At 36.0% G+C, this 14851-nt stretch overlaps 2 protein-coding genes across 2 annotated transcripts in view; one reads left to right on the top strand and one right to left on the bottom strand.

Moving 5' to 3' along the window:
* Positions 1–14851, bottom strand: part of LOC106662641 (neuropeptide Y receptor type 2-like) — a 147349-nt gene that overhangs the window by 75685 nt on the left and 56813 nt on the right. The window lies entirely within an intron of this gene.
* On the top strand, positions 9336–13454 carry LOC106662642. The gene is made up of 3 exons (XM_014386864.2): positions 9336–9520; positions 12766–12892; positions 12957–13454. Exons 1-3 carry the CDS (start codon positions 9380–9382, stop codon positions 13310–13312), a joined length of 624 nt encoding a protein of 207 aa, XP_014242350.1. The 5' UTR covers positions 9336–9379; the 3' UTR covers positions 13313–13454.

Here is a 14851-nt window from a genome sequence, read left to right as displayed (position 1 = left end):
TGTTAAAAACCTTAAGCTGAATGAGAGCTATAGATAATGATGGAAGTACACAGTAACCAATATCGGTAAGGTCGTAAAAAGTCTTATTCCTTTAAATCGTTTTTAATTAGTTAGACATACATCTGAGTTCACTATGTTGTTTATATGTTACGAAGATATCTTTATAATTATTTAAATTAAAACATACAGGAGACTTACAATGCTTTGAAATGTACTTATGTATGAAATATTCACTTGTAAATACGGCAGGAATTATTATTAAATGAAATTTCGGATAAAATCAAATTGCAATCCGGAAGCGATTTTGAAAGGAAAAGTTATTTTCGGAATTCGACGTGTTTTCAGGATTTATGACGACGTGGAAGTGGGATTTCTCTTGCTCCCATCATGAGATCCGAGATGATCGATGTCGCCCAAGCGGGATAATTTTTGATACGAGCCACTTCGAGGGGAATTGGTGTATGGGCGAATGCACGTTGGAATTCGAATTTGCAATTCGGACAAGTATTATCTCGGGGGAAGTTCATTATTTCGTTCCAAAACCTTTTCCAATCTGCCAGGATAGATGTCACCGACTGTCCGATCCACGTGCCCCCTCCGTTTGCTTTTTCCCCGACCAGTCTTTATTTTTACGAGTGCACAGCCCACTTCAGGCTTCTTTTTTTTTCAATTAGCGAGGAAGTAGAATTTCTCCCCTGAAAAAATATTGCATTGATTGCCTATACGATATATAATAGAAAAAACGTTCCTATATTGTTTAGGTAAATTAAAAAAAGCTGTTAGTTCCAGCAGATTTATTTCATATCTTTGAAAGTATGTAATTCAAGTTCATACATAAGTGTCATCATAAGTGTCCCCAATTCTTTTCCTATTCTTTGGTTTACGATTCTGTCGCTGATGATGTCTTCATTGAACTTGAGACACTTGTCGTGCTGTGTATGAACCATAATTCCTTACAAAAAACATATATCCGCTGGAACCGAAAGCTTTTTAAGTTTACCTAAACAACCTACGAAGAGGCTCCATTTAAACACCGGCACCCGAGGCATATAACGTTGTAGTTACAAATACCTTTAAAAAAAAAAGGATTTTAATGGGTGCTTAAATTGAATCCGAACTATTTTTTCATCAAAAATTGCTGGACAACATTTATCACTTTTATATTAATTTCATTTAATAAGATCCTGCATATTTTCTTATCCTACACAAAAGAATAAATCCTTTGATATATATAATAGTCTTGAAATACATGCAAAAATGGTAGTAAACCATATTTTAAAAAAAAATTTCCCGGCTCCCAAGGCTCATTGGCAAGAAAGCACTCATTCATAGCTTGAAAGAATTAAAATGAACTACATTGTAATATGATCAGTGATTAATTTATAAACATAATTTGGTCAATAATGTGCTAATGATCGGAATCTTTGCTCAATAATCACTACCTTTAAGTTTACACTTTGTCAAATATTAAAAGGTACGATATCAGCTTGAGCAGATTGATTTTCATAATATTGACTGACTTTTCACTTTTTTGTTTAGTTGGATTTGAAAGCATCGAAAACAAATATTAACTTCACGCTTCACAATTTTGCTTCTGTTTATCTTTAATTAATAACAACAGGCTAAGCCGCCGAATCCTCCCCTCAGGATTGATCAAAAAAGAGGTATAAAAGGAAAAAATTAAAGCCCCTCGGTTCTCATGGAAAACGATCTGACGCCAATGGATGTTTTTCTTTGGGACTTTCCGTTTTTGAGAATTTCAATTCAAAAAGCGTGAAAAGCTTTATAAAATAAAACAAAGCAAGCATTAATAATAAAATGAAGCACTTAAAGTTTGGCCAAAAAAATGTTTTGTCCTTTCTCCCTCGAAAATCTTTAAACCAGGATATCTCCACTCATTTCTGACCCATTTCATTCAAATAAATCACAATTCCAAATTTTTTATCTCAACTTAAAACCTTAATAAATTGAATAAATCTCAATGTTCACTAAAGAAAATCTAATTTTAGAATCTTTAAAAAAATTAGGCATTGCATTTGGAACAATAAAGGGGGCGTCGGTGGCCGCAACCGTGTAAGCATTGACACGGCGCTCATCATTGTAAAGTAAAGGTCCCGGGTTCGAGTCCAGCAGCCTTGCATTCGAACCCGACAGACTTTTTCAAAAACCCGGACACCGCGAGGGTTCATATAAGTTGAATCGAAGTTGAAAGTTGAAATACCTTCGTAAAACAACAACGTCGCTATAAAGCACGCATCATCTAATAATAAACAATTACAAAAAGACTAAATAATAATTTCCCTCGTAATAAACATAACGTGTGGTGCTTGTTAATGTACATTATTTTTAAGACAGGTGGGTGTATGTCATGGTATTCATTATATTTTTTAATTCTTCTTGTGTACAATTAAGGTGAAGGTTTTTGTTCATTATGTTAATTAGAATAATAAAAAAAGAAATTCGAAAAATAACGCATGAAGTTTGTAACCTAGACCCGAAACTCCCACTCGTTCTTAAATAACCTCTTTCTTATATACATACGATTCACTCATATAAACATTTGAACAACCAAAATACCCTAACTTGTCTAATTAAGAAAGGTCGATGGGGTACTTAATACTTCCCCATCAATCTTCTTGTACTTCACATACACGCTTATAAATGAAATCAGTCTCAATATTCACAAAGAAAACAAGACGCGGTTTCAATGAAATACTATATACAGAAAAACAGTCCTGTTTCCACGTTTATAAATACTATTCTCACGAAATAGTTAACATAAATACATGTATCACCAAACTTTTTAGGTAAACAGTTTTAACATTAACTACAATAAAAAAAATCTATAGGTACAAAAACAAATGTTTTCTCCAAAAATTGGAACAGCAGACTGAAAGGTTATGCTGTACTCGAGCATAATTTTCATATCGGGTCGCTCGCTACTCGCTCGTCTACAAGTCAGTTATGAAGTGAGCTTTGGCCCAAAAGTAAGTGTCCGCGTTTCAACCGCGTATGGCCGATTCTTAGTCGTACGTTCGTGGCCTTCCAGTTGACGTGACCCAGTGCACGACAACTAACACCGTTTACCAAGATGTTCCAACTTAACGTATCTTTGGAACGAAAGCATGATGAAAGGATCCCCAAAAATCGTTCTTTTAGAGACCACAACGCACTCAGTGAGTCAGTGCACAAGAGCTGATGAATTCTCCCAAGAAAGGATTATTATATTATTATACATCATATATTAAACTATATGAAGTAATATATTTATGTGCTAAGAATTCTAGTTCTACTTTGTAAGAATGTCTAAATTTAAAAAATTGCCGATTTATGATAAAAATTAGTCTTATTTAAAACTTTCTTGATTACATCATTACTAAGTGTATTTCACGTTGAATGAAATGGAATTTAATAAGTTTTTAATTATTATTACGAAAATTGGAAATGCCCTCGTTATTTAACTTGATGTAATCGCTTACTGATTACACACCAAACAGAAATTTTGAGGCCACCGTTCCTTTATCAGTTAAAAATGTTTCCCAGCCGTAACATTTGAGACTGTAAAAAAAGTCCCAAATTAGTATTTGCCCTGGGCAATCTCACTTAGCTTTGATCAGGATAAAGTTGCTCCGCGACTTCTCGGAAGTCCCGGCTTATGTAAGCAGACCGGGTAAAAAGAAGTGTGATTTGATGAGGTTTAAAACTAAGTTTGGTAAGTATCAAAACGGTCGATTAAAAAAAGGTTTTGTTGAATTACACAAGTCCTTTTGTTTTCATGCGAATCGGCACAAAAACCCGTATCAATTGGTGGAGTCGTGTACATCAATTTCCATTTTTTTAATTTTTTTTATTAGGAACAATACCAATATACCGCGTAATAAATCCCCCGCAGGCTTTTGTTAACCACAGCCCTGATGAATATTTAAAATTTCCCCGATCAACAAATACGAATAAATACGGATATGTATTTTCGGATTTTCATATGAATTGAAGTCAGGTTTTTTAATTATTCCACTCGGTTTGTGCTTTGGCTCATAATAACTCAATATCTAGGACGTCCTTTTGATTTTTGACTAGAATATTGAAAATTGAGTCTTAAAAACCGTATAGGATGACATCAAATGTTTCTGAAAACTGGAGAAAGGAAAAAGGAGTGTGTTTGAATTTAAAATTTTCAACTTCTTGTACTCAGTTTACAGTCTAAATAGCAAAATACGCTCAATAACAGAAAAAATAAATGACCCAGATAATCCAAACAGTGTTAAACTTAATTGTTTAATACCAAGCAAAAGCTGAGGTGGAATTTGCCGAGGGCTTCGTTGCCTAATCTGCCCTATTTATTCACGTGGAAGCAGGTGCTGTTTCACATCTCGACAGCCACTTCTAAACACAGAACGGGAAAATCTCATTTTGTCCCAATATAAAGTCCTGACGTACTTCGAGATGCATGAACCTACCCGTGTAATGATTTAATTAAAAGGACCGTCCTACGGCTGATCATCCTAACTGATCCATTATGTGTATACTTGGGTAATTAAATGTCAATAAAAAGAAGTTCAATGTTCTAGAAAAATTATATTATAAATGGTAATTAATCGAGAAAAAATGCCATCGTAATCACACTTGCCACATAGAAGTAATATCATATTCGCCCTGTCCATTGAAAAATTAAAAATCAGTTGTTATCGTAGCCTAAGGTCATTTCAGTATACAAAATATACAAATTATTTCAATTAATTAATCTTTATGTAAGGTATTGGTTGAAATTAAAAAGTTAGTGTCACGAGCAGGATTCGAACCCACGACCTTCGGCTCAATACGCCGCAGCACTAGCCATTGTTAGTGTCATGATAGCTCAAGTGGTTAGAGCAGCGGCGTATTTAGACGAAGGTCGTGGGTTCGAATCCCGCTCGCGACACTAACTTTTTCATTTCAACCAATACCTTACATAAAGATTAATTAATTGAAAGAAGTTATTTGGTCAATCGGACCACGAAATATAATGGATACAAATTAATATCGAGGCTAAAGACTTTTGTTTCTACTTTCAACCAGGTTGATGGAGTACTCGATATTCCTCCTTTATCTAATGAACAAACAATACAACTAATATAACTAACAATTAATATGTAATCAATATTCCACCATCGGGAAACCCTACACATTTATGTTAATAACTACACTCTCATAATACATTTACAAAAAAATTAACTATATAAAAATGCGCCTGTTTTCCTCTACACCGGAACACGGGCGCCAAAACTCGCTGCTCAAGTTCTCATATCGGCTGATATTCCTACTCTTTTTATACAAGCGTTCATACACAAAAATAAATTTAGATAAAAGAAAACGGGTGTAAAATAACCCATTGAACTAAAATCGACAATATAGTATGGGTAATGTCTTCTCCTCTGAATTATAGTCTCTAACATAGTATAAATTTTATGAGACGTGCTCGCATAAATCCATCACTGTTTAAGTCTTAATTCTGGCAAGGTGGTAGGAGCGCTGCTGACTGACAAGCTGATCTTAAGTTCATCTTCAGATGCTATATAGCGTAAAATTTAACTTCATTCTAGGTGAATTGTCAAAAGCCTGCCTCATGACCTCCAAAACCGCCACCTACATTTGTCTGCAATTTAGCTGACTACGGCAAGCTCTGCAAGGATCTAACACTAAATTGCGGGCTTACAACTTCAAGTGTACGTAACAAAGATGTTGCCATATCGTCGCAAACTGTACATACTTACAGATAATCGACTATATGTCAGAAAATAACGCAGAGTATCATACTTACGACGTCATACAGAATAAACCATTCCGTATAGTTATCCTCTTTATACATCACAGCACCCCTCCAGAACTCATCAAAGAAGAGATGGCAACACGTGGATTTATTGCGAGAAATGTAACGAAAAATGTTGTTCACCCAGCCAACAAAAAACCATTTATGTTTTTCGTTGATCTTGAGCAGCAAAACAATCATCAAAATATGTACAAAATTAATTTTTTACACCAGTCGAGGATTCGAGTTTAGGAGCCACACAAGCAACTCTAGATAGTGCAGTGTAAAAGGTGCCAGCAATATGGTCATACCAGATCATATTTACCACAGTGCGTCAAATGTGGAGAGTCACACCTACGTCGGGATTGTGTGAAGCCTCCGACCATACCGGTCAAGTGTGCTCTTTGCCAGGCAAATCACCAGCTAACTACCGAGCAGGCCTGGTCCAAAAAGAACCAGGCCCATTTGTGAACACCCATCTGCCGTTAGAAAAAACCAGCAACCTGCTCAACCTCCTTCTAATCAGCCAGCATATCAGCCACCTCAGCAATTCAATTTTGCAGATAATGAAAGGTACATGGGCGACTCCTCCAAACGCCTCCCAGCCTCTACCATCTTCCTCACCAGCTATCAATGCAGCCATTGGGAGCTTTCTTATTAATATAAAAAAACACTATAACTCCTTTAATAAACCTCCTAACCACCCTCATAACTAAATTCCAACCTAAAATCCCTTCTTAATCCGATCAAACTTCATTCCCTTTCAATCCTTCTCTGGAACGCCAATGGTCAGAATTTACATATACTAGACGCACTACTCTTCTATAGACGGATAGACATCGCTCTAATAACGGAAACTCGCTTCACATCTAGTGTTTTCAGAACTGACAACCCTGACGATACTGCACATGGAGAAACTGCAATTCTAATAAAGAACATTCTTACCCATAATTTCATACCGCGCTCATCTACCAACTTCTTTCAGTCCACAGTTATCCATACACCCTTTTAAATTCTCAATTGCAGCAGTATAGTGCTACCAAAATCATACCCTTACCCCCGAATGATTTTATTACCTTCTTCCAATCTTTAGGTTCTAAATTCCTGGCGGGCGGTTACTATAACGCAAAACATCCCTACTGGGGCTCTAGAGCGTCCAACTCTCGATACGGTGTCTTCACAATGTCCCATCTCAATTCATACTACTAGGGATATACTCCTTTTTATCCACATCCCAACCAATGTACTAGCGTACTTCCCAATTTAAAGCCCTGACGTTCATTTGTTCTCTATCTACCAGGATGATATGTTGGCCTGGAAGGTAGCTAATATGGATCCTTCCAGCCCCGAAACTTACAATGGTCCTGCAATTTGCCCCAAAAGGAGGTCACATTAACACACTGGAATGAGTGAAAATACTAATCAACTATCAAGGATGAGACACCACACAATAAACACACAGAGAAACTACTGAGGTTTTAAATTGATCAATATCTTAGAACTCCTTAGTAAGCTTTAAACAAACAAGAGAAACACTTTTGTTTTCAGTAAGATCGTTTCATAACGAGGTGCAAGAACCTTTATGGCCACCTCTTTTATCCCTATCCTCCATCTACAGGGTAATGGTTATGGACTTCCAAGACTATCAGCACTCAGTCTTACGGTTAATGCAGATTTGTGAACATACTTTACAGCACAGGCGGCAACGTGTTAATTGCGAATTTTGTCCAAAAATGAAGCAAATGGTTTGGTCATGTTACAATGTGTTAAGCCAAGATTTTGTGAAGTTGGTCCGTTTTACCTTGAGAAGAACCAATCAACAAACTTACGAATTGCTCTTGCGTTACGATCCCCACAATTTTCAGTCACTCGTAGACGATCTTGATAATGTCAAAAAAACAATACTTTCTTTGGTCATTTTGACACTAGTGATGGTCTTAAATGAACTCAGGAGCACGTTCTTAGACGTTGCAACGTGAATCATCTTGCTAGTGGTTATGAACAATTCGAAGAATGTCGAGAGCGTCTGAGTAGTTGTGGAATTTCAATTCCGCAGAGAATGCGTAAGAAATAATTGACCCTCTGAAGTCGTGTCCCTCTTGGACGTCCTGTTGCATGAACTAGTACCCCCATGCCATCACTAGCCAAGTAAAATGCCTTCGTCCGTCTTCTGCCAAATACAAAAGAGCTTTATCTCGTTAATTATAATTTTTTTTAAATAAACAAACGCAACCGGGTTAAATTTATTTTAGAAAAAATAGTGTCGTTTGCTTCCAAATAAAACACGTTATGTCTAATTTAGGTTTTATATTAGAATAAATAATCTAGCGACCGTGAATTTCGGTTATTCTTACAACAGGACGCGAAAGAGTTATACCTCGTTTTTCAAGCGTGATATTTTGGTCCGGGCTAATAGGACGTCTGAAAACCGCTAATTCGTTATGTGGCCTGATCTAACCGAATTATGAGGCCACCCAACTTCACTCCCGGACAAGTTTTAAACGATCAAGTACTATTAATCTGACGTGGGAAGTTCGTGAAAGCTGTTGGGTCAAGGCGGAAAAGAAATGGACGAAACACACCCACGCAGTCGGTCGTACAACAATTACACTCTCATCAGTAAAACTAATATGAAAGAGACGGCCTGAAAGCATTACTATTCCGACAAAGTCACATAAAATCAAACGTCAAAAACATTCGATCAAAACATTTTAATATAAATTAAAACTTTACGGCGTATTTTAATTATTAATTTTGAATGAAAAGTCATGCCTTGCGTGTGTTTTCGCAAATGTTACGAAAATAAAATTTATTTCACTCTTTTTTGTTATTATTTCAAAGATGTTGTGAATAAATATATTTGTTATATTTTGTTTTTAATTATATTAAACCCTAACTACAATGTTTTTCGTGTATTAAAATAAATTAGTCTAATATGTTATAACCAAAGTATAGCCAGTAAGTGATCAGTGTTATATTCAAAGTAGTTTACAGTGTAATCAAACCAACAAAAACAATCTAATCAAAACAATTGTTTTTAATCAGGTTAAAAATATAGTCGATTTGTATATTAAATTTCTGTCTTATTTAAGTACAAGTAGTAGAAATTTCCATTTGCCAAATTGGGAAAAAGCCATCTAGTCCAACGACATCCTTTTTCACGATAATCCCGGGCTAAATGAAGAAAATTGTAAAAGTGCCCAATGCCGGAAACCTCCGGAGTGAAGAAATATTCAATTTCCTCCTAATTATATTAGAGCGAAAATAAAATAAAATTAAAGGGCATTATTATCTTGGCAATTAAATTCAAAGTGCTCCTTTCTTTACAACATACACTAACACAGTTAATGTTTTAATTTTTTTCAAATTTGACATTGTTTCTGTCCATAAAAAGCAATACAGAAGAATCGCTGATTTGAATTAGTTGGCTATATTGCACGTGGTTATTTTTATTATCAATTAGAGATCTTGTCTGTGTCAAACAAATCACAGGATGTGCTATTGTTGTAATCAATAAATCGAGCAGGAAGGTTGGCCTGTTTGCGTGCCAATTTTACTTTTTTCTAGATCGCTTTGCAGTGCGCGCATTACACCATGTACAGACTAATTATTTGCACCTTCTTTGCGTTTGTCTTCTCGGAGATCAGGGAGGAAGACAATGAAGTTATCAACTCGATGGTGGAAAAAATCGCTATGCGCGACTACAGCGAGACTGTGAATCTTAACCAGTTTCTCGTGAGTAAAAAGAGACCATTTAATTGAATATTTGGATATTGTATAGGCATCTTCAGGGCTCAAAATGTTTGTTTTCTGCGTAGTTGTGTCATTCTTGCGAGCCCTGAAGATGATCTCAATAAAGATCGAAACGTTGGCACGAAAATGTTTTTCTAAACCCTACGTCACACCAGACCGCATCTCACTATCTCCCAATAATCAATGTAATAAGCAGTTGTACTCCAACTGGCAAATTTGATAAGACGTTTTTACAAAAGACAGGAAGACAATTTTAATTCAGTCTCAAGTAGAAATAATGATAGATGTTTATTGAACCTCATTAAAGGTTAAGGACCGGATGAAATACATAATAAAATATTTTTTTTACGAGGGTGTGCAACAGCAGAGGTCATATAAACCCTCAGGGGGCCGGTGTTTTTGAAAAAAAAAACATTTGTAAATATGTCGGGTTCGAATGCAGGGCCGCTGGATTCGAACCCGGGACCTTCACCTTGCAGTGCCAAAGCCTAAACCGTCGCGGCCACCGGCGCCCCATATATAAAATATTTTAAACTTACTATTGCTCCGATTTTCTTTCTTGCGTATTTAAAATTAGTTATACAGTTTCGGTTTTTAAAACCAATAATAAAAGTAATATTTGTAATTATACGACAAGCTTTATAAACTTAAATATACCCACTCATTATTACCTTATCCTAAAATCCTACTTAACCGACCGCTGCTTCAGAGTGAGGTGCGGCAACAATTTTTCGGAAATCAGACCGATACAAGCCGGCGTCCCTCAAGGGACCATTCTTAGTTGCATCTTTTCTATCTGAACACCCCAATAACATCATCACCACCTACGCGAACGATACCGCAATTTTTCCTCTAACTTGAATCCTAACCAAGCTACCTCCAACATCCAAGAACACCTCGTGCTTATCATAGACTGGTGGAAAAAGTGGAGGACAAGACTGAATGAAGAAAAATGTACTCAGTGTACGTTCACATTGAAAAAATAGTTTTGCCAAGTACAGATCAACAGATGTAGATCAACAACAAAGAGATACCGTTCCATTTAACTCAAATACTTAGTTGTATACCTACAGGACAGGCATGGAATCCCCACACAAGGCTTAAGAGACAACATCTTAGAAGAAGACTTAAGGATAACTACGATGACTTGTAGGACCGAAATCAGTCTTGACGGACAACACTACATTAACCTTAAACAAGGCATCACTGCGATCAATTTGGTGATACGGGGTTGAACGAATCTGCCAAACCATCCAACATAGCATATCTAATCCATCAATAGAAAGTCCTCAGACCAAACGTCAAAGCTCTTACTACATCTCTAACCTCACTAGCCACAACGACCTCATCATTCATTTCGTCAACGAACAGATCCAGATTCGAAAAGTTTCACACTAATCTCTCGATCCATCCTAGCTCGTGCCCTCTCTAAAAATTCTCATACCGAGAACTCCCCAAGCCCTTAATCGACGATGGCCCGGAGACCTCCTCGCCCCTTAATCCCTCATACTGACTGCCAGCATCGGCTGGTTCTCATGGCATGCGTCTCCGGGTGCAGCGCTGGCAGTTAGTACCGTGACCTTGGGAAAAAACGTTTTCTGATCGCATTTGTAATAATATCCATAGAGAACAAATAATATAATTTAAAAAATCTTAACATCTCCGCTAATTTTTGAAAATGAGAAACTTGTTTGAATTATTGCATCTGAATTCATCTCTGTGGATTCGCTAAAGATCTGGAGTGATTTCGGCAACATTAGCATTTCCGGTGATATCCAGCCTCTGTCTATTAGTCAGTTTTAGGACTGTGTCCAAATTGGGACGAAATTTATCAACTCACCTAAACCTGGTTTTACTTAGCAAAATATTCTTTAATTAATTATTTCAATAGTACAAACAGCTCAAGATAGTTAATTCAATACGCCCGCCTCGCATAGAGTTACAAAGAATTATAAAACACGATACACCAGTTCAGTTGTTAGGTTTAGATTATTTATAGTAACTATTGTTTTTCCTCTCCAAATTCTCATTTTATTTGTTAATTAAATTTTAGTGATTTTACTTCACTCTTTTTTGCCACTCTCTTGCTTTTATTTAGCTTTTCCCTTCGAAATTATCACTTAAGGTGATATTTCTAAACCATCTCACTGTTATAGTCGTAATTTTTAATTTATTTCGTCTAATATATGTATTTTTTTTCTTAACATTTTTAAAGATATCGCATTAATTTTCTTTTTTCATTAAATTCACTAATTTCGTGGTCCGCTTGACCAATAATTATATTACAATTAATTAAGGCTTTTAATTGAGAAAAAAAAGTCAATGGCACGAGCGGGATTCGAACCCACGATCTTCGGCTAGATACGCCGCTGCTCTACCACTTGAGCTATCGTGACCTCGATCCACTCGGACACCAACTTCCTATCTCAACCTTTTGAGTTTTCCCTCCTTTTTTTCTTTTTCACTTATTTTCAAATTCAATGTTATTTTATTCATTTTTTATAGTTGACGAATTTCCATACTTTTCTCTAATTTGTTATTTCTTTTCAAACAAACTCCGGCTGTTTGAATTGTAAATTATTGTAAGTAAAAAAGTAACTATATCTATCTATGTATCTTTTTGGGTTTTGAGCTATAAAATTACAAACATTTCCTCGGTTTGAAAATTGTTGCATAAGTGGTAACTCAAAAGATCCTGAAAATTTGGTCAATTGTCTATGAATGATTAGCCTTTAGTTTAAAGAGCTTTAATTTAAACAATCCTTTAGTTTTCATTACTTTAATATAAAAGGACAGGTTGTAATCAATAAGGCCGCCAGATTCTCGGATTGACACGTTCACGTTCATGAGTTCGAATCCCAGCGTTGCTAGCACGTTTTACCCCATGTCCTTGACTCTTAAAAGGTGTTTTGATTGAAATATTTCTTATGATTAAGAAAAGTGTATCAAAATTTTAGTTTGTGATTTAAAAACCAATAATCACTCTTTGTATTTTACACTACTGATTTTTCTTGTGGATCAGTGTAATGTGATCAAGCAACGCAATTCCTAAATGCACAGCTTTGATTAATATCAATTTGATATACTAACTTTCTTTTCTGGCTGACGGTCTTAATACCATGCCCTAATAATACTGTGTTTTTTTAATTTTTAACTCTAAATTTCTTTCATTTTGTAAATAAAGTATATCTGTCTATCTATCTACTAATTTTCTTTCTTGTTGTCAGATTGAGTTGAAGAAAATGGAATTTTCTGACTTCAAGACTTTAAAAAGTATGGAAGGATCAACATGGTTGAAAGATTATTCCGAGGATGGGAATAATGTTGATTATATGAATCTAACCCTAAGGCTTGGTACGTATGACGTCGTGCTTTTCTTGATAAACGTGTAAACTTTAAATCCGTCAATTCGTTGTAGAAAAGATGATGGTGAAGGTGAATGAAGTCCTCGTCGGGCCGACGAAGCTAAGTGCATCGTTTGACATAGGCGAGAACGAGATGAAGGTCAGGGCGATGACGAAAGGATACATCAACCCGGGCGAATGCAAAATAAAGTTCGAGGACTTTGAGGTCGTCAAGCTCAATAAGGTGATCATGCACTCCGACGTCCCTGAATACGAAGGCTTGGACGTATCGAACTTCTTCCAGGATTTAGCTCTACCGCTCATCAACCGCATAGTCAAGAGCAGATGGTTTGACCAGTATATGGAGAAGATGGCCGTATGTTTTTGCTCCATTGCTGAAGCGTCAGTTGACAAGATGCAGGATCCGTAAAATAGTAGTTAATTAAATTGTAACTTTAATAAATTGAAGATGTATCAATAATCTTAATCATCCTGGTGCACGTTTAAATATTGTTTTCATGTATTGCATAACAAATTATCTATCATTATTAAACCAAATGCTTAATGAAGTACGTAGTAAAGAAAGTTTTTCTCCAGGCTGATCTACTTTCAATTAACTAATTGCAGGTTGTTCAGACTATAGTAACTAAAGTACGACCTACAACTACTAAAACTGGTTAATCCTTCTCATATTTAATATTTGTTAATGAACCTCATATGTGAAATGAACTACACATGGAAATAAACTAAGTCGTCATATTACTGGCAGGACACTTCTGTCAAGAAATCTTATTCGCATTAAGAGAGAATATTGAATAGAAGAAAGGTGAGTAGTGAAGATTCAAGAAAATGCTAAGAAAAAGAAAAAAAAAGAAAGATGTAGGAGGCAGGTTGGAAAGGTTTCTTTGACAGAGCACTGCAGACACAACCTTTCTTGAAAAAAGTTCCGCTTGTATCAGCATAGGGCATATACATTTTTTCAAAGAGGCATAAAAAACAAAATTATCTGCAGGAGGAAACAATCCGAAAAAAAAATCATGGAGAAATTGTCGGTGCTATAAATAAATTGTATTGTATAAATGCGTTTTTTATTTATTTATTTATTGCTCTCTGTACAAAAATATACATTAAGCGAATAGACTAATGCATACATGCAAATATGACAGATCTGCCAGACCATGCAGCTGTGGGAAGCGGAGCCAGGATCAGGATAGGATGAAGGGAAAAGATGAAGTGGGAATTGTTGTTTTGATCAGATCCTCCTCGAATGGGTTTGTGGCTTGAAATGGAGCTTTGAGGTCCTGTGGAGGACTTTGGATTGAAAGGATATCAGTGGATGTAGGAGAATTTGGCAGAGCCACAGGACTTGACTTCGTATGTGCAAATCGGTCTAATGATTGTTTTGCAAGCAGTTTTTTGTGAATGCTTAGTGAAGATATCGGCCCGAGTAGACGTAATAGTTTTCCATGTTTATTGATGAGTTTCTTTTTTTAGACCAATTTTATGTAAGTCCAAGGTAGCGGATTTGGTTGGATGGAGAGACTACCTAGTTTATATGTACTAGTGGGCAGCTCGTTTGCTTGATGTCCCACCAAGTGCTCCAAACGTCTATGAAGTGAGGTGTTTTTGGATTGTTTACAGATTGGGTTTGGAGTGTGTGGATAGGATCGCCATGTCATCCGCCTAAATTGTGATTTATAGTCAGAATGTAGATTGGAAGATAATGGCACCTATGTCTTGTTGGAGGCCAGCTTTGACTGACACGATGCGTGAAAAATCTAAGCTGGTTCTCACTTTTAAATGAAAATCAAAAATATTTTATTTATAAAAACATTGATTAAGATTTTTTTCGGTTATACCAGCTGTATGCACTTATCTACAATTTTTACAACTAAAGTTGACCGTATGGTGAATTTTAAGTACAAATTTAGTAAGTTATAGTATTTAATTAGTGAGTAGAAATTCTTTT

This window comes from Cimex lectularius, unplaced genomic scaffold (assembly GCF_000648675.2).
Source record: "Cimex lectularius strain Harlan isolate CLEC.00 unplaced genomic scaffold, Clec_2.1 scaffold43, whole genome shotgun sequence".
NCBI classification, from domain to species: Eukaryota; Metazoa; Arthropoda; class Insecta; order Hemiptera; family Cimicidae; genus Cimex; species Cimex lectularius.
Note: the sequence above shows the minus strand (reverse complement) of the source record. Positions and strands in the feature narration are given on the sequence as shown.

Excerpts from the sequence above, each read along its gene's own strand:
- LOC106662642 (XM_014386864.2), top strand. The coding sequence starts at position 9,380 with ATGTACAGACTAATTATTTGCACCTTCTTTGCGTTTGTCTTCTCGGAG. Across the intron at positions 9,521-12,765 it reads TGAATCTTAACCAGTTTCTC|ATTGAGTTGAAGAAAATGGA; the intron begins GTGAGTAAAAAG and ends TCTTGTTGTCAG. Across the intron at positions 12,893-12,956 it reads GAATCTAACCCTAAGGCTTG|AAAAGATGATGGTGAAGGTG; the intron begins GTACGTATGACG and ends AATTCGTTGTAG.